This window comes from Colobus angolensis, unplaced genomic scaffold, assembly GCF_000951035.1.
Source record: "Colobus angolensis palliatus isolate OR3802 unplaced genomic scaffold, Cang.pa_1.0 Scaffold141, whole genome shotgun sequence".
In the NCBI taxonomy this organism is placed as follows: Eukaryota; Metazoa; Chordata; class Mammalia; order Primates; family Cercopithecidae; genus Colobus; species Colobus angolensis.
This window is the reverse complement of record NW_012114500.1, coordinates 1,303,585-1,330,004: the sequence shown is the minus strand read 5'-3', so window position 1 is coordinate 1,330,004 and position 26,420 is coordinate 1,303,585. Positions and strand designations below refer to the sequence as shown.

The 26,420-nt window shown below is 35.4% G+C and overlaps 1 protein-coding gene across 1 annotated transcript in view; it reads right to left on the bottom strand.

Moving 5' to 3' along the window:
• The window catches only part of SLC30A7 (solute carrier family 30 (zinc transporter), member 7), a 92,888-nt gene that overhangs the window by 46,460 nt on the left and 20,008 nt on the right, over nucleotides 1–26,420 (bottom strand). The window contains exons 7-8 of the mRNA XM_011935201.1: nucleotides 23,506–23,556; nucleotides 19,496–19,631 (exon numbers count right to left, since the gene is read on the bottom strand). Coding sequence (XP_011790591.1) covers nucleotides 19,496–19,631; nucleotides 23,506–23,556 — 187 coding nt within the window. The remainder of the gene's footprint in view (nucleotides 1–19,495; nucleotides 19,632–23,505; nucleotides 23,557–26,420) is intronic.

Genomic DNA, 26,420 nt, shown 5'->3' with positions numbered 1-26,420 from the left:
CATGGCACAAGTATACATATGTAACAAACGTTATGCACGTGTACCCTAGAACTTAAAGTATAATAAAAAATAATAATAATAATACAGCCATAATAAAAATGACTATTCTTTTAACTAACAAAAAAAAATAATAATAACTATTTTCATTCCTATCAGCAAAGTATGAGAGTACCTACTTTACCCATAGCCTTGTCAAAAGATTATGCAAACCTTTGGACATTTATCTAGTGATGGGTGAGAAGTGGTGTCTCAATGCAGTTCTAATTTCTATTTCTTTCTTATACGGTGAGCTGAACCACTCTTCTATGTTTAAAAGTTGTTTGTGCTTCCTGTCAGAGGATGCCGCCAAGGAGGCACTGTTAAAATCTCTCTTCCCATTGCCGTCATATCGCAGTTAGTTTCTTAAAGAGCCCGAACAGCTGTGGAAGCTCTTCATTGTCACTGGAGGGTTGAGCTTTGAAACAAAGCTGAGGAAGATCTGAGAAGCCATTCTGAGCAATGGGGAACACTCACAGACTGTGTCGTAATAGGAGAGCCAAATATCGAGCACTCCAGGGGGCCTGACTTTGTCATGTATGCCACTGTGGAGGAGGTGGATGCAGTCATGAATGCAAAGCTACAGAAGGTAGATGGAAGAGTTGTGGAACCAAAGAGAGCTGGCTCAAGAGAAGACTCTCAAAGACTAGTGCCCACTTAACTGTGAAAAAGATATTAGTTGCTGGCATTAAAGAGTACACTGAAGAACATCACCTAAGAAATTATTTTGAACAGTATGGAAAAATTGAAGTGACTGAAATCATGACTGACCAAGGCAGTGGCAAGAAAAAAGGCTTGGCCTTTGTAAGCATGACTGTGGATAAGACTGTCATTCTGAAATGTCATACTGTGAATGGTCACAATTGTGAAATTAGGAAAGCTCTGTCAAATCAAGAGATGGCTAGTGCTTCATCTAGCCAAAAAGGGTGAAGTGCTTCTGGAAACTTTGGTGGTGGTTGTGGAGGTGGTTTTGGTGGGAATGGCAATGTTGGTTGTGGTAGAAACTTTAGTGGTCATGGTGGCTTTGGTGGTAGCCCTGGTCGTGGTGGATATGGTGGCAGTGGGATAGTTAAAATGGATTTTGTAATAATGGAAGCAAATTTGGAGGTGTTGAAAGCTGCAATGATCTTGGCAATTACAACAGTCTTCAAATTCTGGACCCATGAAGGAAGGAAACTTTGGCAGCAGAAGATCTGGCCCCTATGGTCGTAGAGGCAAATTATTTGCCAAACTATGAAACCAAGGGGGCTGTGGCAGTTCCAATAGCTGCAGAAGCTATGGCAGTGGCAGAAGATTTTAATTACTGCTAGGAAATAAAACTTAGCAGGAGAGAAGAGCCAGAGAAGTGACAGGAAAGCTACAGGTTACAACAGATTTGTGAATTCGGCCAAGCACAGTGGTGGCAGGACCTAGCTGCTACAAAGAAGACATGTTTTAGACAATATTTCTGTATATGGGCAAAAAACATGAAGACTATATTTGTGATTAATTGTATAACAATTAGTAACAGGTTATCTTAGTTTATGTTCTGTGGAAAATGTAAAGCAGTCTACCAAAGGGTTTTAATGTAAGACTTTTTTTTTGCATCCATGCTGTTGACTGCCAAATGTTATAGTCCAATCGTGACACTGAATGTGTCTTTAAAAATAAATTAATTAAGGCCAGGCGCAGTGGCTCAAGCCTGTAATCCCAGCACTTTGGGAGGCCGAGACGGGCGGATCATGAGGTCAGGAGATCGAGATCATCCTGGCTAACACGGTGAAACCCCGTCTCTACTAAAAAATACAAAAAACTAGCTGGGCGAGGTGGCGGGCGCCTGTAGTCCCAGCTACTCGGGAGGCTGAGGCAGGAGAATGGCGTAAATCCGGGAGGTGGAGCTTGCAGTGAGCTGAGATCCGGCCACTGCACTCCAGCCCGGGTGACAGAGCAAGACTCCGTCTCAAAAAAATTAATTAATTAATTAATTAATTAATTAATTAATTACATTAAAGTTGTATTTCTTTTCCTATAAATTAAATGAACTTATACTTCTGCCCAATTTTCTATCAGGAAGTTGGTCTCTTAATTAAATTATTTTTATTTTTAGAAGCTCTCTTTATATTAGAAATGTTAGCCCTTCATGATCTAAGTGGCCAATGCTTACTCTAGTTTATTACGTCTTGTGACTTTCCTTATGCTGCTTTTTTCTTATGCCAAAATTCTTTTTAAAAATGTAGCTTAATTCATTAATCTTTTCTCTTACTGATTTTCTAGTTTTGACCCACAGTTACCCCTTAATATTCTCATGCTACCATAAATAATTCAGCCATGCCTTCTTTTAATACTAGCATGGTTTCATGTTTTACTTTTAAAACACTAACCCACTTGAAATTTTTCCAGGTATATAGTATAAGATAGAGCTCTAAATTTATCTTTTTCCAAACGGCTATTCAGTTTTTAGGAAAGCCATCTTTTTTCCACTGATATGAGGTGCCGCCTTTATCATTAGTAAGCCACTATATATACATAAACCCATTTCTGGACCTCCTAATCTGCTCCATTAGTCTTTTTGCTCTTTCAGGTATCTCATTATTTTAATTATAAAGGCTTTATATTTTACATCTTCTTTTCCAGAATTTACTTGGCTATTCCTCCTGTTTGTTTGTTTTTCCTTATAAACTTTAAAATCAATTTTTACTATTTCTTCCTCAGAATAAAAGGACCTACTGGCATTTTTATTAGAATATTTTAAAATTTGTATAAATAAACATAAAAATCATTGACATGTTTATGATGCTGATTTTTTTTTTTTTTTTTAAAAATAGTCTCACCCTGTCGCCCAGTCTGGAGTGCAATGGCACAATCTCGGCTCACTGCAAACCTCTGCCTCCTGGGTTCATGCCATTCTCCTGCCTCAGCCTCCCGAGTAGCTGGGACTACAGGCACCCACCACCACATCCAGCTAATTTTTTTGTATTTTTTTTTTTGTTTTTTAGTAGAGACGGGGTTTCTCTGTGTTAGCCAAGTTGGTCTCAATCTCCTGACCTCGTGATCTGCCCACCTCGGCCTCCCAAAGTGCTGGGATTACAGGCGTGAGCCACCACACCCGGCCAGCTGATTCTTTTAAAAAGTCAAAGTTGACAAAAAAGGCTCTGTTTAAGTCTACTTTTGTGTTTTTTAAAGAGTTTAAATTCCTTGTGTAAATTTTACTCATTTAACCTCTATATTATCTTTGTTGTTCCTACTGAAAAGGTGTCTTCTCTTTAATTACATCATTCAATTGGAATTTGTTTACATATAAAGAACATTGATTTTTGTATATCAATCTTATATCTGTAATATTGCTTAATTGTCTGTTATAGTTTTCCCTTCAACTTTCATGTGCTTTACAGACATATAATTATATACTTTGCATTAAAAAAAAAATCGCTCCAATTTCTAAGTCTCAAATACTTTCTCTTGTCTAATGTTACTGGCTAATGATCACTAATACTATGTAAAATAGCAGAGGCAACAGAGAGAATCCTTGTCTAGTTCCCTATTTTGGTAGTAACGCCTCTAGTGTTACACCTTAAGAAAGGGATTTAGGCTTTAGGACTGTGATGCATGTAATTTATCATGCTAAGGAATTATCTATTGATTTACACATGGCCATAAACATAGGAACAACAGACACTGCAGACTATTAGAGAGAGGAGGGAGTGGGGGATGGGTTGAAAAACTACCTATTGGGTACTATACTCTCTACCTGGGTGCAATATACCCATGTAACAATCCTGCACATGTATCCCTTGTATCTAAAATAAAAGCTGAAAGTGAGAGAAAGAGAGAGAGCGAGTGAGAGACATTATTCCAGGTAGGCCTGATTTAATCAGATGCAAAGCCTTTAACAGATGGACTGGAGCTCTTCCTGTGATCAGATGCTCTCTTGCTGACCTTGGAAAGGTAAGCTGCTGTGTGTTACACAGCTGTAATGAAACAAATTCTGCCAATAGCCATATAAGCTTGCAAGATGACTCTGAGCCTCAGATGAAACTATGGCCCCAACCAACGCCTTGGTTTCAGTCTTGTGAAACCCTGAACAGGGGAACCAACTAAGCTCTGCCTAGACTCTTGATCACAGAAACTGTGAGATAAATGAGTATTGTTTTAAACTGGAAAAATTGTGGCAATGTGTTATGCAGCAACAGAAAACTAATACATATGGCAATTCTTCAGTCTAGTGAAAAGAAACACTTAAGTAAATTTAATGAAGTGTGATAGGTGTTAGAAATGCTTAGAGCACAAAATAAAAAAACAATTATTTCTATATAGTAGTTTAGAACAGGCTTCACAAAGGAGATGTCCCTTGAGCTGAATTTTATAAGAGGTATTCAAAAGGTAGACATTAGCTACCTATCAAAATCCCAGTGACATTTTCTCTAGAAATAGAAAAATCTATCTTAAAATTCCTGTGGGATCTCAAGAAACCCATAATAGTCAAAAAAAATCTTGAAAAAGAACAAGGTTGCAGGTCTCATACTTCCTAATTTCAAAAGTTACTACAAAGCAATAGTAATAAAAACAGTGTGGCACTGACATAAAAACAGACATATAGACCACTGGGATAGAATAGACAGCCCAGAAATAAACTTTCACATACATGGTTAAATGGTTTTCAACACAGATGCCAAGGCAATTCAGTGGGGGAAAGGACAGTCTTCTCAATAAATGGTGACGGGAAAACTGGATTTTTACATGTAAAAGAAGGAAGCTGGACCCTTAACTCACACCATATATAAAAATTAACTCAGAATAAAATGTAAGACCTAAAACTATAGAACTCTTAGAAGAAAACATAGGAGAAAGCTTCATGACATTGGTGTGGTTAATTTCTCAGATATGACACCAAAAGCTTGGGAAACAAAAGAAAAAACATTAAAATTAGGTCAAATCACAAAAAAGAGAAAATATCTGCATATTATACATCTGATAAGAAGTTAATATCCAGAATATATAAAGAACACCCACAATTCGACAACAACAATTTAAAAATGGACAAAGTACTTGAATAGACATTTTTCCAAAGAAGATATATAAAATGGCCAATTACAAGAAAAAATGTTCAACATGAGTAATCATTAGGGAAGCAAATCAAAATAACAATAAGACCACTTGATATGCATTATGTTAATGGGTTTTCTGGTATATAAAAACAGAAACAAAAAACAAAAATAAAAACAAAAACAAAACAAAACAGAAAATAACAAGTTTTGGCAAGCATGTGGAGAAATTACAACCCTTCTGCATTGTTGTAACATAGGTGAAAATGTAAAATGGTGTGGCAGCTACAGAAAAGAGCATGGCAGTTTCTCAAAAAATTAAAAACAGAATTACCATATGATCCAGTAATTCCACTTCTGAGTAAATACTCAGATGTTTAAATAAATTTCAAAACCTCCCACAAATGTTTTGAATTATTGACACAAATTTGCAGTTGAGCAGTTTCTTACATGGGTACATAGTATGTCTGTAGGTAGTAATAGCAGATTTTTATTTACTTTTAATATTGATTTATTTCTCAGGAATACTGAGAAGGTAAATAATGATTAAAATTATAAATTTTATGTTTATCACATAATATCATATCATAATAATGTTATGTTATTATTTTGAAAAGGTAGACATTAGTAGGCAAGATTTTCCAAGGAAAAGATACTTGATGAGCAGAGATACAGAGGTATAAACTAACTTAACATGTTCTAAAAAGTGCAAACAATTTGGTACCACTGAGATTTAGGGCAGAAGTCTTCAAATTAGAGTACATATAGGAATGTGTACTACATTTCACAATTCTGGTGACACCAATCCAAAAAAATACCCTTGGGGATACCCATATACTTTCTGAAAGATGCTTAGAATAGTTAGAAGATAATAAAATATCAGATCCTCCACTTCCATAGGTACTCATTCCAAAACTGACCAGACACCAGACTGAGACAATTGGTCTAGTAAATCAGTAAGTTCTCTATTGTTCCCCTCCCATAATTACCACTTCAGCCACTTAACAAAAGAAAAGCATGTATTTCATCCATAAAAAATACTACCATGGTAAACTGTGCCAGAGTCTGAAAATCACTGGAGTAGCCAAAAAAAAAAAAAAAAAAAGACAATTTGAAATACTGGTATCTGGTAAGCCTTTAATAAAAGCCTTTGTCTCTGCTCATAAACCTGAGGTATAGTTTTATGGCTTCCCTGTTTTATGTAATTCCTATTAAGGGCAAAGAGTGGTATTAAGAACAAGGTATTCTGGCCCATATTAGGAATGTTCTGAGTTCAGACATATTGTGAAGTGGGATGACAAAAGTAATGATAGATTTAGTAACAATCTCTCTTCTATTGTCCCCCAGATATTGACAAAGAATATATCAGTCCTGAGAGAAGTCCCAAGAAACCTCTGTCAAACAATAGTAAAAACCTGTATCTCTTTAATGTCATTTATTTACACAATATACAGATCTTAAAATAAAGCTATGAATTTTTTCTTAGAGGAAAGCTGGGAGTATTGGTTAAAAAACAGTAAACAGCTTGAACAATTCCAAGCCATCATCAAAGTTGGCTTTAAAAACCTCATATAAAGTATTGTTGCTCACTATGATAGTTAAGAAATCACATTTGATAAGTGATTATTCCAGTGCATAGGTGATAGCCAAAAATAAATTAGACACCAAGTCTATCATTATAGCTCCATTCCCCATTCCAACACCACTCTGCTTCATAAAATGCATAAAGTGGCAGGAGATACACTTCACCAGATTGTAGCAAAAATGGTAAAGAACTAGTTTTGGTTTCTGAAAAGTTTAAACTGACTTGCATAAAGCACTGGATGTAACTATTAGAAACATACTAGAATTCATGCCTATGAAAAGTACTATGTGAGGAACCCAGGTTTTCATGCAGTCAAGACGGTTGTCATTTGTGTAACTGAAAAATGAAGCAAGACTTTCTCTGACAGAAAGAACTTTCTCTGAAAGTATGATTTGACTGATTGGGTTCATACTGAAGGCTAGTTTTGACAATTAGGTTATATAGAGGGTGTTTCTAAAAATAAATGAGCTAAATTTGTAGTGGGAAGGCTTTGATTAGCATATATTAAACACAAATAGTTTGAAGCTTCAAATACGACCTAAAAATAGAAAATCATGGCACTAAATTTTTTTTTCTTTTTGTGAGACAGAGTCTCAGTCTGTCACCCAGGCTGGAGTGCAGTGGCAGTGGCATGATCACAACTCACTGCAGCCTCCACTTCCCAAGTGCAAGCGATCCTCCCACAGATGTTTTGAATTATTGAGAAAAACTTGCAATTAAGCAGTTTCTTACACGGGTACACAGTATGTCTGTGGGTAGTAATAGCAGATTTGTATTTGCTTTTAACATTGATTTATTTCTCGGCAATATTGAGAAGGTAAATAAATTACAAGAACATGTAAAATGCTAAGCAAAAATGAAGAGCTACACAAGCATTCCTACATACATTGATACAGATACAGATAATCTATGTGTATCCTCACTAGATGTGTTCTGCTTCTTCCATTTACACAGAGATAGTTTAAATAATTTCTTAGGAAAATATTATAACTCCACACCTTAAGAACATGTAACCTCTGACTTCCTTATTCTTTTTACCATAATATGAAAATATCTAAGCGGTTTATCTGGATAATAGAGCAAAGAAAAGATGAGAGTCCTATATTCTTATAGTTCATAACCTAAATGGCTCCTGTTGCCTTCTCTAAGTCTGCAATATTTAATTTCTACTTTCTAGTAATCTCTGTTCTCAGGTCCTGATAACTTACTGTCTCTATATCCTTGAAGTAGGCTATATTCTGATAATTCTTACTTTCCATTATTAGCCTTGGCTTTTAAGATGCTAAAAGTATCATGTGTAAACACTCCATGAAGTGGTATACTTATTTGTACAACCATGAAAATTAGAATAAAGTCAAAAATCCACACTTGAGAAAACAGAGGGGTCCAGAAACTTGCATGTCACAAAGCCAGAACTGTAAGTCAAGTCTCCTGAATCTCAATCTAGGTCACCAAAATTCCACAAATATTACTGTGCACAAAGCACAATGATACAAAGCTGAACAAGACTCAGTCCTATGCTCATGTACTGGTATGTATACGAACATATATAGAGATACATTATGCCACCATTTAAGAATACAATAACTTGATAAATTTAAAGGTAAAAACAAATAGCTTAGAGATGGAAGGTTTCATGGAAGAAACAGTATTAGAATTGAACCTTAAAGAATTGTTAGGACAATGATGGGAATCATGAGGAAGAAAGGCATTCTAGATACGAATACTATGAGCAAAGGTACAAGGGCAGCAGTGTATAGAGAGTATCCTCCATAAAAAACAAGTGATAAAGCTAAAAAAAAACTGTGGAGGCCGGGCGCGGTGGCTCACACCTGTAACCCTAGCACTTTGGGAGGCCGAGGCTGGCGGATCACAAGGTCAGGAGATCAAGACCATCCTGGCCAACATGGTAAAACCCCATCTCTACTAAAAATACAAAAATTAGCTGGGTGTGGTGGTACATGCCTGTAATTCCGGCTATTCAGGTGGCTGAGGCAGGAGAATCCCTTGAACCAGGGGGAGGCGGAGCTTGCAGTGAGCACCATAGCACTCTAGCCTGGCGACAGAGAGAGACTCCGTCTCAAAAAAAAAAAAGAAAAAGAAAAAGAGTGTATAATATATACAAACTGCTACAGAAAATAACTATGGCTGAAAGGGAGGTTGGGGCAGATAACAGAGCTCTTTTTAACAAGATTTATTCTGTAAACAGAGATAAGACATCAACAATTTTAGAAGAGGGGGCCCTTGATTAAATTACCATCTATACTGTACCTTGTTCATTTTTATAGTCTAGCTCTGTATTGTTTTTATTTGTGTATAGGTTTTTCTCTCTCTCATGTTACTTGGTGAGATCTTTGTATTCCACTTCTCTAGAACACTCTATCACATTTGCAGTAAGTTTCCTTAATTCAAAAATAAATCTGCACTAACCAAGCAATCCCATATTATACAATGATAAGGCATAAATAAAAAGGAAAAAGTGTTGACTTGATTTCTAATCACAGACCTACACATATATACCATCATTATATTTTAAATTACTACTAACATATATATCTAGTTTATAACACCACTGACTTATTTTTTTCATGCTTTGTAACAGAAATATCAGTTGCAAACCACAAAAAGGCCATAGTAAGCAGTTTCTTTCTTATTAATTAATATATTTATTTATTTATTTTTGAGACAGAGTCTTGCTCTGTCGCCTAGGCTGAAGCGCAGTGGCGCAATCTCGGCCCACTGCAACCTCCACCTCCCAGGTTCAAGCAATTCTCCTGCCTCAGCCTCCCAAGTAGCTGGGATTACAGATGTGTGCCACCACACGTGGCTAATTTTTGTATTTTTAGTAGAGACAGGGTTTCGCCATGTTGACCAGGTTGGTCTCAAACTCCTGACCTCAGGTGATCCACCCGCCTCGGCCTCCCAAAGTGCTGGCATTACAGGCATGAGCAACTGTGCCTGGCCATTAAGCAGTTTCTTATGGGACTGACAGTTCTAAAACTTTTGTGAAAAACGAATAATACTCTGATTTTTAAATTTCTTCCTTCATTTTAGCTTTTATACTCCAATAAAGTCAATAATGAAACATACAGCATGTCTTAGAAAAACTACAGTTTAAATATAGCAACAACAAAAATGGTAGGGTTAGATTAAAAGCAGAAATAGCACACTCTGCTGTTTGTCCACAGTTCTTCTTATTTGACATTTTGAGGAGTTTTTGGCTTTGGGGTAACGAAAAAAATAATACAGTATGCTTGATGTTTAAAAAGAAACCAAATACATTTCAGCAATGAATTCCTGAATAACTCTGATTGGAAGATGGTATTTCAGAACATTTTAACTCCAATTTACAAATCCAGTTTACAAATAGACTCCTAATTTACAAATTGGTTGTATTTTAAGGTATTTTTAAGTTGGCTGTTTAAAAATCACCAATTTCCCACAAGAAACAATGCAAAAAGCAGTTAGGTTCTACAGTGAATATTTTAATAGGAGCACAGTACTAATCTCTGGTACTAAACTATGGTAACTGAACAGTAAAAATCTAAAAAAAAAAAATACTCAGTGAGTTTCAAATAAGAGCATGGAAAATAAAACCTAGTATGCAATCCTAGTAACCAAAAAACCTGCTCCCTCTTCTTTGGCCAGGAGACAACCTTAACCTTACCTCTAATACTAGCAGTTACAACCTTTTGTAGGCATTGAGAGTTAAGGCATATTTACGAATTGTGCATGTGTGCATGTATGTGTGTAGTAATGTAATGGCAGAGAGAGGAAATGAGTGGAGATTTTGCTTATGTCAGGAATTTTTTAAATATACTTAATGGTGGTTTACTGGTAGTTGTACTGAATTAATACCTGATACTGTATCCCCAGATCCTAAGAAAGTGTTGAGGACAAAGATGTTTCAACAAAAACTACTGAATTTTTGCTAAATGATATTCTTACATAATTAGGTTCTTAAGTTCAAAATTTTGTTTACCATTACTATGTTCAGTGTGTTCTTTCCATATTATAAAACCCTCTGCCAGCCTTTCTTAACTAGGGTTTCTCATCTGAACCAATGAACACAGAAAATGATCTTAGCGACTATTTCTCAATTCCCCCAAGGATAATACATAACTGTACTTATCTAGGTAATAGGTAAGAAGTTAATAATTCCATACAAATTGAGGCTTTATAGTATTAAGGTATTCTTTCCCTATTAAGAAAGGCTGTTAGACAAATCAGTTTTTATAAATGTTCTTATTATCATGGTTTTATATATGATTAAAGAATACAATAACTATGCAATAATGTTCCCATATGTTCAATTTTACAATACGGCCACATATACAAGCAGCAAGTTAAAATCTTGGCAAACTGTTTACCTTTATCTTAGTCCCCAAAAGTAATAGTTCACAAATTATAACCACTTGAAAGGCAAACCACAAAGGAAATTGTTAGGGAACACCCAAAAACAATTTTGAAAAAAGTAAAATCTCCAGAATGTGTCATATAGTAACTTTCTACATATTAAAAAAACAAAAATGCTTACCTTTTACTTCATACAGGCCACAAATTTATTCTATTCTACTCTCTCTATTTAAATATGAAATCAACAAGATTTATCAAAATCAGTATAGGGTCTAAATCCTGTATTCATTAACAATGATGATCTCTTATAATTTAGAATTTCAAGTTTATCATTTTGTTTCCATTAGTACACATTCTATTTTATACACACCATTATTTATCATTTCTAAAGTCTGTACCTTAGTTTGCCTCTAAAAATTTGTTTCCTCTAAAATTAAGCTACTATTTTAAAACTTTTTAGACCTAACAAAAAGACTTTCTTTTAGTTAAAAAGCTTTTCTTTGTACTTACAAATGATTTTATGCTATATATATTAAAAAAGTACAAAGTACCACAAGATGGTAACTGGTGAGTTGCAGAAAATTGATTAAAAAAAAAAAAACTAGCAAGGCTTCAGAAATACCACACCAGCAACAAAGTATATTTCTATATCCTGCTTAGTTTTATAATTATCCATCATGCATAGGTAACTCTTTCATTTAAGGGAATAAAAAAAAAATCAAGCACAGATCTAAGTAAATTGCCTCATTTCTAAATCGCAGTCAAATTCAAAGCAACAACTAATTGTTCAGATTTATGCATTCTAAGTTATGAATTCATCTTCTATCCCAACTCCCCTTAGGGAAAAAAGGAGCAGAACTACTCTGAAAGCTCTTATAGGAACCATATTTTCAGAAAATAAAAAAAATCACACTCTTACATTATATTCATTCTCCTGTTTTTCATTGGGAAATAAAATTCTTCACAATACAACTCAGTTTTACCCCAAAATTTATTATTACCCTTTGTCTATGTAGAAAATGTTGGGAAAAAAAAAAAACTGTCTTTTTGTAAGAAATCACTTTCACTGTGGAAGTGAAAATGGAACACTGGGCAACCTAGAAGGGAGAGACATGTATTTCCATGGCACGTTTTCAACTGAGCAACAGTAGACCCAGAAATATATAAGGAGTGCCACTATTTCTCTTGCTATTGATGAACTGCAAATACTGAATATATAAAAATTAATGGTAGGGAAAAATACTTCTTTATACTCTATTCAAAGTATATTTTTGAATTGATTTTTTAAGAGTTTTCACTATTTCCTAAAATCAGGCAAATTTTTACCAATTTGAAAAACATCTCAGAGCGATCTCCTTGCAAATAGTTCATTATCAGGTGTACATTTAAATAAATTCAGTTTGTTTTCTTTTTTAAAAGAAAAAAAGGCTAGAATTTCTTTATTTTGTACTTTGGAGCTACTTCTTAACTGACTTCCATTAAAAAACTTATGCTTTTTTAAGGTGTAAGTCAAAAATGCTGACTTACCATAGTTAGGCAAGAGACACAATTTTAAAATTACACGACCCATAGAGGGCCAATTAACATTCTGGGAAATATATTCTCTATATGTGCTGCTGATTGGGATTTGGTGTGTACACGCGTGTGCGCGTGCACACACACACACACCCTCCCTCTCTATATAAAATCTCTCCCTCATACATGTAAAGATAAATGTATAGTTTAGACACAGACCTTTTAAAAGAATTTTTCTTGTTTCTCTGTACCTTGTTGTCATTTATTACCATTGAATTTAAGCCTTTGCTGACAACTTAGTCATCCAAAACTTAATATTGACTTAAAATAATGACTATACTATTATCTTTCATCTGAAACCTGTGAAAGCTCTCTGATGTTGACCAAGCTTAACAATCTACATATAGTAGAAGTTCAATAATTTTTTTAAAATATGCCTAAAAATGATTGTAAAGAAATACTGCTAATAGTGGTTATGCGACCTCTGCGTGTTGTGATCCTAGTTTTTCTTTACTTCATATGCTTTCCAGTATTTTCAAAATTTTCTACCATGATCATATTTTATAATCAGAAAACTATTGAAAATTTTCTTACAAAGAATGTCATATGCATAATATAAACAAAATATTATGAAAAACAAAATAAAACAAAACGAAAGAATCTCAGAATAAAAGAAAAAATCCAAAAGAAAACCGACAAAAATACTAACATGGGTCTCTTAAGGTAGTTTTTTCCTTATATTTTTCTATATTTTATCAAGTTTGTCAACATAATTACCATAATTTTAAAAAGCTACTTTTAAATATGCAATGTCATTAAATCCTCAGCCTCTTCTCTAAATAGCCATATAGCATGTTCATGCTCTACCTGAAAACTGACCACCAACGGAGGGTACTGTCTTCCCTAGAGCACGATTAAGACATGCTGACTCTCCTACACTCCAGTGCTGTTGGGGCTTGTGGTGAGGCAGATGTCCTTCTTGCTTGTCACTACCCCTATATATCACAGTTCCTGCTACTTCTTCCCTACGGCACAGTTTCCTTAAGGCCCATGCCATTAGATCATTCCACCCTCTACCCATCTTGATTATCAGGGTTGCAATTCTTGATTGTCCCCCTTCAGTCACTGAAAAATTTGGTAATGGGATTATTATCTTTCCACCTCTACTCTTTTCATTATTCTTGATTTAAATTATCCATGTGGGCAATCCACCCAACACCGGGTCTCTATATGCTAAGCTATCTTCTGCCCCTATAATCACACCTTAGGCCTTAAGATCTCAATTCCAAGCATCTCATAATCTGAACAACCCTTCTTATTTCTGGATCACTTCCCCTAAGACCTCTGCTCTTAATACTTCTTCCCAAACAGGGAAGATAGGGTCAGTGGATTAGACTGACCCTATCTTAGGCCACTAAGTGGATTAGACCACTGAACCTAACACTTTTTTTTTAAGCATGTATCAATTACCTTTAAATCTTAATTTCTCACCACTCTAATCCCTGCCTTGGCCCTTTCTCACTGTTAGTACTCACCTGACAAAACCCCAAACCTGTTAAATCCAACTCTCTGTCTATTCCATACCTCTTACCAAGTAGCTGAACAAGACTGAAGAAAAACCTACAACTATTCTGGTTGTTTTCACTTTAAATTCATGACCACAAACCTCAAATGGGCCCTCTGTGCTGCCAGGCAATCACACTGCTCCCCTTCACAGCAAAAGGTTTTGAAAAGGAGTTGACTTAGTTGCCATCTCCATTTCCTCCCCTCCCATTCTCTCTTGAAGTTACTCTGTCTGATCAGGCTTTCACTCTCATCACTCTTCTTAGTCCCAGCAGCGTTTAGCAGAGTTGATTAGTTCTTCCTGTTTAACAGGTTTCTTTACAAGCCTTCTGAAACAACAAATGGTTGTGTCTTTCTTTCCACCTCACTGGTCACTCCACTTTACTCTTCTTGGTTGCACCTGCCTCCTGACCACCCCCAGGGCTCAGTTCTCAGGCCTCCCCTCCTCTATCAATACTCAAACTGTGTATTAAATATGGCTTTAAATAACATATATAATCTGATGACACCCAAATTTCTATCTTCCACCCCAACCTGCTCCCTAAACTCCAGAGATGCAGATATATAAACATGTATCTACCACTCTCTGCCCTGCTCATTGCACTCCAGTTACATTGCCCTTCTTGTCATCCTCATATCTGGCATGCTCCTGCCTCAGTGTGTTTATACTTGAAGTTCTCTCACCAGGGATATTCTTCCTCTGAACAGTCCCATGTCCTTCTCCGCCGCCATTTAGTCTATGTTCCAATACTACCCTATGCAGAAGACTTCCCAAGCCCTTCTAAAATAGTATCTTCTTAGCCTACTCTATGGCATTTGTCACCAACTGACAGCCCATTATCTATTTGCATGTTCATTTGCTTTACTGACTGCCTCCATATCAAAATGTAATCTCCATGAAGGTAGGCCATTTGCCCATGTTGTTCACTGCCTGGCACAGAGTGGGTACTAAAACATTTGCTGAATTTTAAGATACATGAAACTTTTCTGTTATCTTCAAAGGGTGGGATCATGAGAACCTTTCAACAGGTAAGTTATACATTTCGGTAATGTTTGAAATTTTTACAGTAAGAATGTTGATATAGTTTAGATATGTGTGCCTGCCCAAATCTCATATTGAATTGTAATCCCCAATGCTGGAGGTGGGGCCTGGTGGGAGATGTTTGGATCATGGGGATAGATCCCTCATGACTTGGTGCTGTCTTCACAATAGTAAGTGAGTTCTTTTGAGATTTAGTCATTTAAAAATGTGTGGCATCTTCTCCCCATATCTGTTTCTCTCTCTTTCTCTCATGATGCTACATGCCTGCTCTGCCTTCACCTTCCACCACGACTGTAAGCTTCCTGAGGCCTCCCCAGGAGCTAAGCAGACACCAGCACTATGCTTTCTGTAACGCCTACAGAACTGTGAGCCAATACAATCTCTCTTCTTTATAGACTACCCAGTCTCAGGTGTATCTTTATAGCAATGCAAGAAATGACTACTACATATGTATTACTTTGCATATCAGAAAAACAAGAGCAAATAATAAAAATATTAAAGCTTAACAATAACAAAAAGGAATCCAATTATATGACCTGAAACTATGTATTTATGTAAGTTACAAAGAAGTTTATAAGTAGGTCGGTAGGACCTAGACAAGGATGACAAATAAGTTTGACCTTGGAAGCCAACTGTAGTTGGCTGACTGTGGTTGCTTGAAGCACTATATTGAAAGGGCCCCTGACACTAAATCAGTTTTAGCAGGCAGGAGTACCATACTGAGGGATCTTTTCCAGGAAAACAGAAGGGGTGGGAATAGTGGCATTCATGCTAGATGAATTCTGATGCCAGATGAATGCCACTCCATGACTTTAAATCCAGGTGTGGACTATTTTCAACCCTTTCTCTTCAGTTGGCTGCTCCCAACAATGCCTATTTGTACACTCTTTGTCTACCTGAAATCTCCATATCAATGTCTGAGAGATCTCAAACTCCATCCAAAACAGAACTTTTGATCTCCAGTCCGCTTTAAAAACAAAAACATTACCTTTCTTCCAGTCCCCTCTCTTTCAGTAATGACACCTCATTCACTCAGCTGCCCAGATAAAAACTCTAGAAACTATCCTTAATTCCCTCTTTCACTCAGCCCTAACCCATACATTTATATTCTCAAGCAAATCTTGTTAGCTATACCCCAAAGCATTTTCTAACTTTTCTGTGTCTCTCCATTTCCAAGGTTAGTACCTAAGACCAAGACACCATGGCCTCTCACCTGGTCCACTTTAACATAATAGCCTTCTAGCTGGTCTGCCTGTTCTCACTTGTGCCCCCTTATAATCTATTATCCACAAAGCAGCCAAAATCATTTTTTAAAATGAATATCCGTATTGTGTCCCACTGCACTTGGAATAAAATCCAAACTCCTAACCCTAGGTAGTCTTCCCCAGTCTATTTCTCCAACTATATCTCAAACCACTCTCCTCTTACTCCCTATGCTTCAGCCACGCTGGCCTCCTTTCAGTATCAAAGCTGCTTTCACCACAAGGCTTTTGTACCAACTGATCCCTAGACTAGAATGTTCTTCCTCTGATAAGCTTTTCTTACGACAATAAGATCTCATGTTAAAGGCCCCTTCTTCAGAAGTCTTCCAGATCTACTCAATTTAAAGTGGCAACTCAGTCACTATCATATAATCCTATCTTAAATCTACACAATACAAGTAACTATTTGGCATTTGAGCAGCCTAATTTATCAATTTGTTTGTTGTGTCACTCCCCTATTATAATATAGGATCAAGACAGTGAAGATCCTAAGATTAAGTAGGCGAGAGGCCTACTTAATATTTCGTGAAGATGATTTGTGCAGTTTTCTTGATGTGTGTCATATTCAGTAAAACAAGTTTACTTTGTGTGTCTGTGTGTGTTTATTTATTTATATTAGAGGAATAAATGAGTGAGAACAGAACAAAGTAAGAATTCCCAATTTGGAATTAAAGTAATTCTCTGAGTTGGAAAAAACCCACAAATTTATTTTGATTCAAATTCAAAGTGTACCAATATATATATATATATATATTTTTTTTTCACCAGGGAGAATTAGGTGCTGACTAAAACAATGAAAAAACAATTTGCCCTAATGGAGCTCGAGGGCAATAACAAACAGGCTATGGTAAGTAAATGCCATGAAAAGGGTACTACAGTATAAGGTGCTATACGTACACTTAACCAAACCTGGGAGGTAGAGAATCAGGAAATGCTTCCCAAAGAAATGCCATTTAAACTGAATCTTATCTAAAGGATGAGTAACTGTGGGAAGGGGTGGGGGTGTGGCAAGGAAGACATGAAGTATAAGAGTATTTTGAATAGAGGAAAGATGAGCAAAGCCCAGAATCCGGAGAGCTGATAACATACTCAGGGAACTAAAACTAATTTACTGTGGCTGAAGAGCAAAGTATGAATTGAGAAGTACTGAGAGAGACCAAAGAGGTCAACAAGGGTTATATATCATGAAGCCTGTTAAGGAGTTTGGACTCTATCCTAAGGGTAACAGTCATTAAAGGATTTAAATAATTTTTATATGTAATATAATCCTTATTAACAAAAGATAATTTTAGCCAATGTGAAGTGTTTAGAGGGAGAGAGAAAGGTCAACCTTGAGACTGTTACAGTTTTCCAGGCAAGACATAATTGTAGCCAGAATTAGAATAGTAAGAGTGGAGACAAACAAAAGTGAATATTAAGATTCTACTCTAAGAAGTATTAGAAGCAGTTAAATGAACACTAAAAGCACAAATAAAGAGATACAGTTGTAACAGTGAATAAATTACCAAAAGTCAGATTTCACAGAACATGGGACATCTAAGTTGAAATTTCAAGAAGGTACAGTAAGATTTCCAAAGAAGAAGAAAAGGCATTTCAAACTTTATGAAATCCTTTTATTTTCCTTTTTATATAGAGACAGGATCTTACTCTGTCACCCAGGCTGGAATGCAGGAGCACCATCATAGCTATCTGCAGCCTCAAACTCCTGGGCTCAAGAGATCCTCCTGCCTCAGCATTCCAAGTAGCCAAAGTGCTGGAATTATAGGTGTAAGCTACTGTGCAGAGCCTATAACAGACTTTTATGTAGCAGAGTTATTTCTCTGTTCAAATAATTAGAAAAAATTTAAAAATCATCTGTATGTTTAAAATGTATATCCTATTTTTTTAGGCAGAAGCTTTAAAAAACTCTCCATTTCTGACTCATCTTACATTATGATTTCATCATATTCTATTAAATCTATTCTAATAAACTATGAGCTATAAAAATCTTGAGTCTGGCCTCCAGCAGATCTTTGTCATCATTATAAAAGTTTTCCTGACAGTAAAATTACAATGAAAAAATAAAAATAGTCCAGTCAAGACATATGCAGTGTATATGTAAATTTTTAAATAACTGAAGACTTTAAAATAATGGAATATATTGTTTTATTATTATAAACATTAGACCAATAATAAAATGTATCACAGGATGAGTTAAACTTAAAAGATAACAACTGTACAATCTAATTCAGCAAATATTTATTGAGAATTTATACACCTATACATATACATCTTTCCATATACATTGGCACTATAGTAGGCAATAGAAAGATAAAGACCTAGGAGGCAGATGCTGCCTCAAGAATTTTGTAAGCTAGATGGGAAGAAAGACATAATTCATTTCAGGTAGCACTTTTACAAGACTTCTACAATGATAATGTGACTTTATGAATAAAAATGGTTCTAGCAGAGGAGACTTTGATATTCTTTTGCATTTAATAATGTAAGATGCAGATGTCAAAGAATTAATACACTAACTATAGTGAACATATTTCATATTTCCATTATTTTATTCTATAGATGTAATGTTGGATTCAAGAAAATTACTACTGATTTGAATTATGCCCAAAAAGTTTAACTGCCAAATATCAAAAAGAAACATCAAATTCTAGGTAAGAAATACATGGCAAACACAGAAAACATATGAAGATGAAAAGAGTATCTGGCTGGGTGCGGTGGCTCATTGCTGTAATCCCAGCGCTTTGGGAGGCTGAGGCAGGTGGATCACCTGAGGTCAAGAGTTTGAGACCAGCCTGGCCAACATGGTGAAACCCCATCTCTACTAAAAATACAAAAATTAGCTGGGCACTAATGTACAGCCGGTTGCGGGTGCCTGCAATCCCAGTTACTAGGGAGGCTGAGGCAGAAGAATCGCTTGAACCCAGGAGGCGGAGATGGCTGTGAGCCGAGATCATGCCACTGCACTCCAGTCTGGGTGACAGAGAGAGACTCTGTCTCCAAAACAAAAGGAAAATCAACATAATTACCTAATTATTTGTATTTTAGATCTATAATTTAAGTAACATATTTATCTCATGGTCTCACTTTAATACTTGAAAGTAACAATAACACTTACCTTACAACTATAAGAATGGCTATAAGAATTGAACAGATAGGATCTGCTATCATCAGACCAAAATTTTGCATCATGATGGCAGAGGCAATTACACCAATACTTCCAAGAGTATCTGCTAGGATATGTAAAAATACACCTAGAAATAAACCATCATAAAAATCAACACAGTCTTTTGGTTAATTTAAAATAAAAATATATCCTAGAGCTATACTCTTAATTTTATATACAAAAAACTAGACACTAATTTCAAAAATAAGTAAGCATGTATATTCACCATTTAGTAACCATGTAATAGTACATTTATGAATTAAAATCAATTTTTCTGTTTCAAATCAACAGGGGTTGAAATATCTGACTGGTAAATCATACTTTTTCTTAATGATATAAATGAAGTAGAGAAGTAAGTTGATTTTAAAAATTATTTGTGAACATTCACCTCTGGCTAAAAGGAGTCCAAAAGTCAATAATTTGTTATGGGAAGGAAACTGCATTAGGCTAAAAGAACTGGTCAATAAACATTTTAACTATAGATATACGTACATACAGAGCCCTCTGCTGGTGATTAAAATTACTACCATTTGGGACTGTAATTTCCTATAAACCATAACTTATCCTGTTACACTTATTAATTATCCTAAAAGCTCTATCTAAATTGGTTACATACTATACTCAGAGGTGATGTGAAAGCAGGCGCAAATTTCAATATTTTTAAATAAATATAAAATACATGTTGAACTTTTAATAATTAAATATTAAATTGGTAGGATACTGATGTTAAACTGATATTCTAAGAACTTAGACATTTAGTAAGTCAAAGTTGCCCAGAAAACCATTTAAGATGTCAAGATTTATGTACAATATTTTCTGAAAAAGCTCAACTAAGACAAATTATTCAACGTTTAGATCTTTAATACAAAATCTCTACATAGCAAAACATTCTTTTAAGCTTCAACCATGTCTTGCTAAAAATAGAACATTCTTCAATACCGTCACCTGCCCTATCTGAAAAGAAATAGTTAATGCATAAAAAGCACGTATCTAGTTGAGAAATACTTGAGTTTTCGTTTTTAGTATTCACTGCACAAAAAAAGGTGAACTATAATTATTTGGAGGTACAGAAATACAAACTTAAATTCAAGAAATGTTCTCAAAACTTAAAAATTGACTGCTAATGAGTCAAATCAAATCTTGTGTTCTGGGAAATTATACTTCATTTTATCTGCCACTGATGGAAATTTATATCAAATATTATACTAAATATAAATCATCCCTCACTACCTACATATAACTTTTCATTTATATACAGTTTAACTCTATTATTATAACTCTTCTTCAAAAAGAACAGGTCTTTAAGAACAACTCTCTTAAAAATTTTTCCAAAACAAAAGAATTTTGTCATACTTACAGACATACTTATAGATATACAGATTTTTGTCATACTTATAGAATATTCAGTTCCTGTTACGTATTTCAAATAGCAGTAAATTAAATAGGTTAATAATGTTGGGGCCACTTTAACTTTTAAAACTAAAACTGGAAAAAAAAGTACACATCAAAGCAGATTGAAGGTCCCTAACTACAAACTCTTATGTATGACACATGCTTTTAAACCTTTATATCCTTTAATCAGTGTTTTGGTAGAACACAAAATGAAAATAACTCTAAACATGAAAGGAAAAAGAAAATAATGATTTGTTCTTGATTTTCCTTAGACTGGAAAGTCCCTGGCTACAATTTATTTTCTAACCTGAAAACTGGTTTTATTAGTAAGTGTCATTAAAACTACCGAAGCCCTTCTTACTATATAAACTGTTTAAGAAAAAAGTCACTAAGAAAGAAATATAAACAAGGATGTAGACGATGTGGTAGGATACTGATAACCTAACCCCCCAAAACCTTAGTAAGCCAGGGGTCAAAATGTAGCAAATAATTGAAAACCTTAATTAATTCAAGTTTTTCATGTATGAGTATCTATCTACCTGGTCATTTTACAAGAAGTTTCTAATGCCAGCTAGTTATTTCTGTTCTTCAGCTATTTACTGGGCTCTTCAGCCACCATAAATTGATAAATATTCAGAAAATATAAACTTATTTTCATAATAACATATAAAAGAGAATTAGGAAGGCAAATCTAACTTCCTTTCCTCCAACTTGTGATGACTTTCAAAATTAAATTTTTTTTTTTTTTTTTTGAGACGGAGTCTTGCTCTGTCGCCCAGGCTGGAGTGCAGTGGCTGGATCTCAGCTCACTGCGAGCTCCGCCTCCCGGGTTTACGCCATTCTCCTGCCTCAGCCTCCCGAGTAGCTGGGACTACAGGCGCCAGCCACCTCGCCCGGCTAGCTTTTTGTATTTTTTAGTAGAGACGGGGTTTCACCGTGTTAGCCAGGATGGTCTCGAACTCCTGACCTCGTGATCTGCCCGTCTCGGCCTCCCAAAGTGCTGGGATTACAGGCTTGAGCCACCGCGCCCGGCCTCAAAATTAAATTCTTATTATCAAGGCTAATTTATACTACTTGATACAGATGCATCAAATATGCATATGCTATTTCAGCAAATGTTATTCTAAAACAATTCCATATTTTGTAAATGGAAAACTTGTGCTTGGAAGACACATTTAAGCCTTCTGAAAATAAATTTCTCAGTATGAAGGAATATATTCACAGTGAAAAATAAAAAAAAGAGTTATATAAAGAAATAGTGAAGAAAAATATGTGTAGTTGAGATTGGATAAGAAGCCATCCAGAAAGTCAGACGGAAGTCAAAAGTTAATAAAGGCAAGTAGATAGCTGGGAATTAGGAAACCCTGACAATAAAGTCTAAATGGAAACTCAGAGCCAGAGATTGGTGCATAACCACCCCCCCAACAAAAACAAAACAAAACAAAAACTAATATAATTCATAGACAGGATTGATTTTCTCTGGCTTGTAAAACTTTGTAATATACAATTTTACACAACGTGCAAGCTCCTACAGGTATCAGCTATTGATGGCCTACAAATATGATGGAGTTCTCACTTTGCATTAAATTTTTAGCTCTAAATTTTCCCACAACATAAAACCATATTAAATATTATTCTTGGAAAAACTATGCAATAATCCTGTAAAAGCAAATATACTACTACAGACAATCCTTGACTTAAAAGGATCAACTTGTGACTTTTTGGCTTCATGAGGGTGCGAAAGCAGTATGCATTCAATAGAAACTATACTTCAAATTTTGAATTTTGATCTTTTCCTGGGCTAGCAATAATGTGCTATGATCATCTCTCATGATGCTGGGCAGCAACAGCAGGCAGCAGCTGCCAGTCAGCCACGCAATCACAAGGGTAAACAACTGATATTGTACTCTACAGTGGACTGTATTAAATAAATGACACGATATTCAACACTTTATTACAAAATAGGCTTTGTGTTAGATGATTTTGCCCAACTGTAGGCTAATGCAAGTGTTCTGAGCACACTTAAGGTAGGCAAGGCAAAACTATGATGTTCAGTAGGTTAGGTGTATTAAATGCATTTTCAACCCACAGTATCTTCAACTTACCGAGAGTTTATTAGGACACAACCCCACAGTAAATCAAGAAGCATCTATACAATGTTTATAGTCACGGGCGTGGGTATTACTTGTATTTAAGCAGAATAGTTTCCGAATCTTCTTCTTCTGAGACGCGAGTCTCGCATGTTCCCCAGGGTGGTCTCAAACTCTTGGGCGCAAGCAATTCTCCCACCTCAGCCTCCTGAGTAGCTGGGATTGTGGGGACATGCCAACTACACCCAGCTCAATATTTTGCTTTTATTATCAAATCAGAGAAAACAGTCAAGTGATAATTAAAAGAATATCTGCTAATATATCTAATAGTATATAAAAAATAATCACTAGAAAGGCTAACACTAAACACAAACACTATGTTAATATATTTTTCTTAAAGGAAAACTTCAGACAACTAAAACTTCAAAACTATAAAAGCAGTTTCAAAAAACTAAGAAACACAAAAATTGCTTGTCATACCTTGTAAAATCTGTCTGCTGGGTCCTGTTGTTTCTTTTAAGGAGGGGCCATCTGTAGAGAATTAAGTTATTTTAAAACACGTTTTCAATTCCTCATTCAAATTTTTACAATTCAGAGTCCTTTTCACTCAAATGTATCATGAAGAATGCATGGCTATACAGCCATATCAAACTTACAAATTTATTTTTAAAATGTAATGAAATAATTGAGTGGAGGTAAATTTAGCGGCGGTAGTTCTAAAATTCATCAAAGGTATGGAGTATTTCAGAAATTATTGTATTAAAGAGATTAAAAGCACAGGAAATTAAAAACATTGTGAAAATTTTCCAATATTCATAAAATATCTTTTAATACTTTTACAACTGGAAAATTCAGAGAAAACCAAATGTACTGCTTGAAGTTATGAGGTCCAAGAAATGAAGCCAGGATAGAAAGATAATTTGACTATGGTAAATAGTTTTTCAACAGCTCCTAGATTAATGTGGCAAATTCTTGATACAGAAGAGATAAAAATAATTTTTTTCATTTTGCCTTTATGATGAAAAAATGCTATAATTTCTATCTTTAAATATCTTGAAAATTACTAATCAGCTTTAACATTAAAGCAGAAAAATACAGGAAAACAAGGCAAAAGATGAGCAATATTTGTTTAAACAGATTATCAGGAAGACTGACAAGCTTTCTAATCACAACTAACAAAGTACCTGCTATCATCATTTGTTCACGGCCCACAGCACAGTACCTTATCAGTGCAACTTTTATAGAGCACTGTAACAATGTTCTGCAATAATGTAACAAAGAAATATAAAAGCATAACACCATATAATATTTCCTATCTAGATATTGTACTGCTGTGTGGGAATGAAGAAGTAGCTACCCTGAAAAATCCAGCTGATAGCCAAAAGTGTGAGAGATGTGCAATTTTTCAACATTATTTTGGGATGCATGTGAGCAAAAAAGTTGGAAAAGTAAGGTTTTAAAGCATGCCAGTGTAACTGTTATAAAAATACAGCACATTTTAGAGACTGACACAGGCAACAGGCAAAAATAGACAAGTAGGATTACATCAAATTAGAAAGCTTCTGCAAGGCAAAGGAATCAAATAACAAAATGAAAAAGCAACTTACAGAATGACAGAAAATATTTGCAAACTATGTATCTGATAAAATATATACAGAACTCACAATCAACAGCAAAGTGAATAAATAACCTGATTTTAAAATGGTCAAAGAGTCACAGAACATTGCATGTTCTCACTTATTGAGGAGTATAAAAATTCAGAACAATTGAACTCATGGATGCAGAGAGTAGAAGGATGGTTATCAGAGGCTGGGAAGGGTGGTGTGGTGCTGCGGGGGGAGAGGGGATAGTTAATGGGTACAAAAAAAAAGAAAGAAAGAATGAATAAGATCTACTATTTGATAGGACAACAGGGTGACTACAGTCAATAATAACTGTACCTTTCAAAATAACTAAAAGAGTATAACTGGATTGTTTGTAACACAAAGGATAAATGCCTGAGAAGGATACCTCATCTCCATGATGTGATTATTTCACACTGCATTCCTGTATCAAAACATCTCAAGTACCCCATAAGAATATACACCTACTGGTTGGGCGCGGTGGCTCACACCTGTAATCCCAGCACTTTGGGAGGCCAAAGCAGGTGGATCACGAGGTCAGGAAATTGAGACCATCCTGGCTAACACAGTGAAACCCTGTCTCTACTAAAAATACAAAAAGTTAGCTTGGCGTAGTGGCACATGCCTGTAATCCCAGCTACTTGGGAGGCTGAGGCAGGAGATTCACTTGAACCGGGGAGGCAGAGGTTGCAGTGAGCCGAGATCGCACCACTGAACTCCAGCCTGGGAGAGAGAGTGAGACTCTGTCTCAAAAATAAATAAATAAATAAATAAATAAATAAATCATAAGAATGTACACCTACTAAGTACCCACAAAAATTAAAAAAAAAAAATTATTAAAAAAAATAATAAATGGCCAAAGGACTCAAATAGACATTTCTCCAGAGAAAACATACAAATGGCCAACAGGCTCAACATCACTAATCATCAGGGAAATGCAAATCAGAATCACAATAAGGTATCATATCATATCTGTTAGGATGGCTATTACCAAAAAACCAAAAGACAGTAAGTGAGGGCAAAGCTGTGGAGAAAAGGAAACCCTTGTTTCCTTTTCTTTTACTAGTGGCAATGTAAACTGGTGCAGATACTATGGAAAACAGTATGGAGGGTCCTCAAAAAAACAATAATAGAACTACCGTATGATCAGCAAACTGGGTATATATCCATGAGAACTGAAATCAAGATCTCAAAGAAATATCTGCACTTCCATATTCACTACAGCATTATTCACAATAGCCAAGCCATGGAAGCAACCTAAATGTCCATCAACAGATGAATGGATAAAGCAATGTGGTATATTCATACACGGAATATCATTCAATATCATTTCTTTCTTAAAGAAAGAAAGAAATCCTTCTAATTCTGACACATGAGTGATCCTGAAGGACATTATGCTAAGTGAAATAAGCCAGACACAGAAGGACAAGTACTACATTTATACCACTTTGATGAGGAATCTAAAACAGTCAAACTCATAGAAATAGAGAATAGAACAGTGGTTGCCAGTGGCTGGAGGAAGTTGGAAACGGGGAAATATTAGTCAAAGGGTACAAAGCTTCAGTTGTGCAAAATAAATAGGTCCCAGGGATTTGTATGGCATAGTGCCCATAGCTAATACTGTATTGTATACTTAAAAATCTGCCAAGAGTGTAGATCTTATGTTAAGTGCTCTTACTGCAAAAGTGAAAGAAAGAAAGAAAGAAAGAAAGAAAGAAAGAAAGAAAGAAAGAAAGAAAGAAAGAAAGAAAGAAAGAAAGAAAGAAAGAAGAG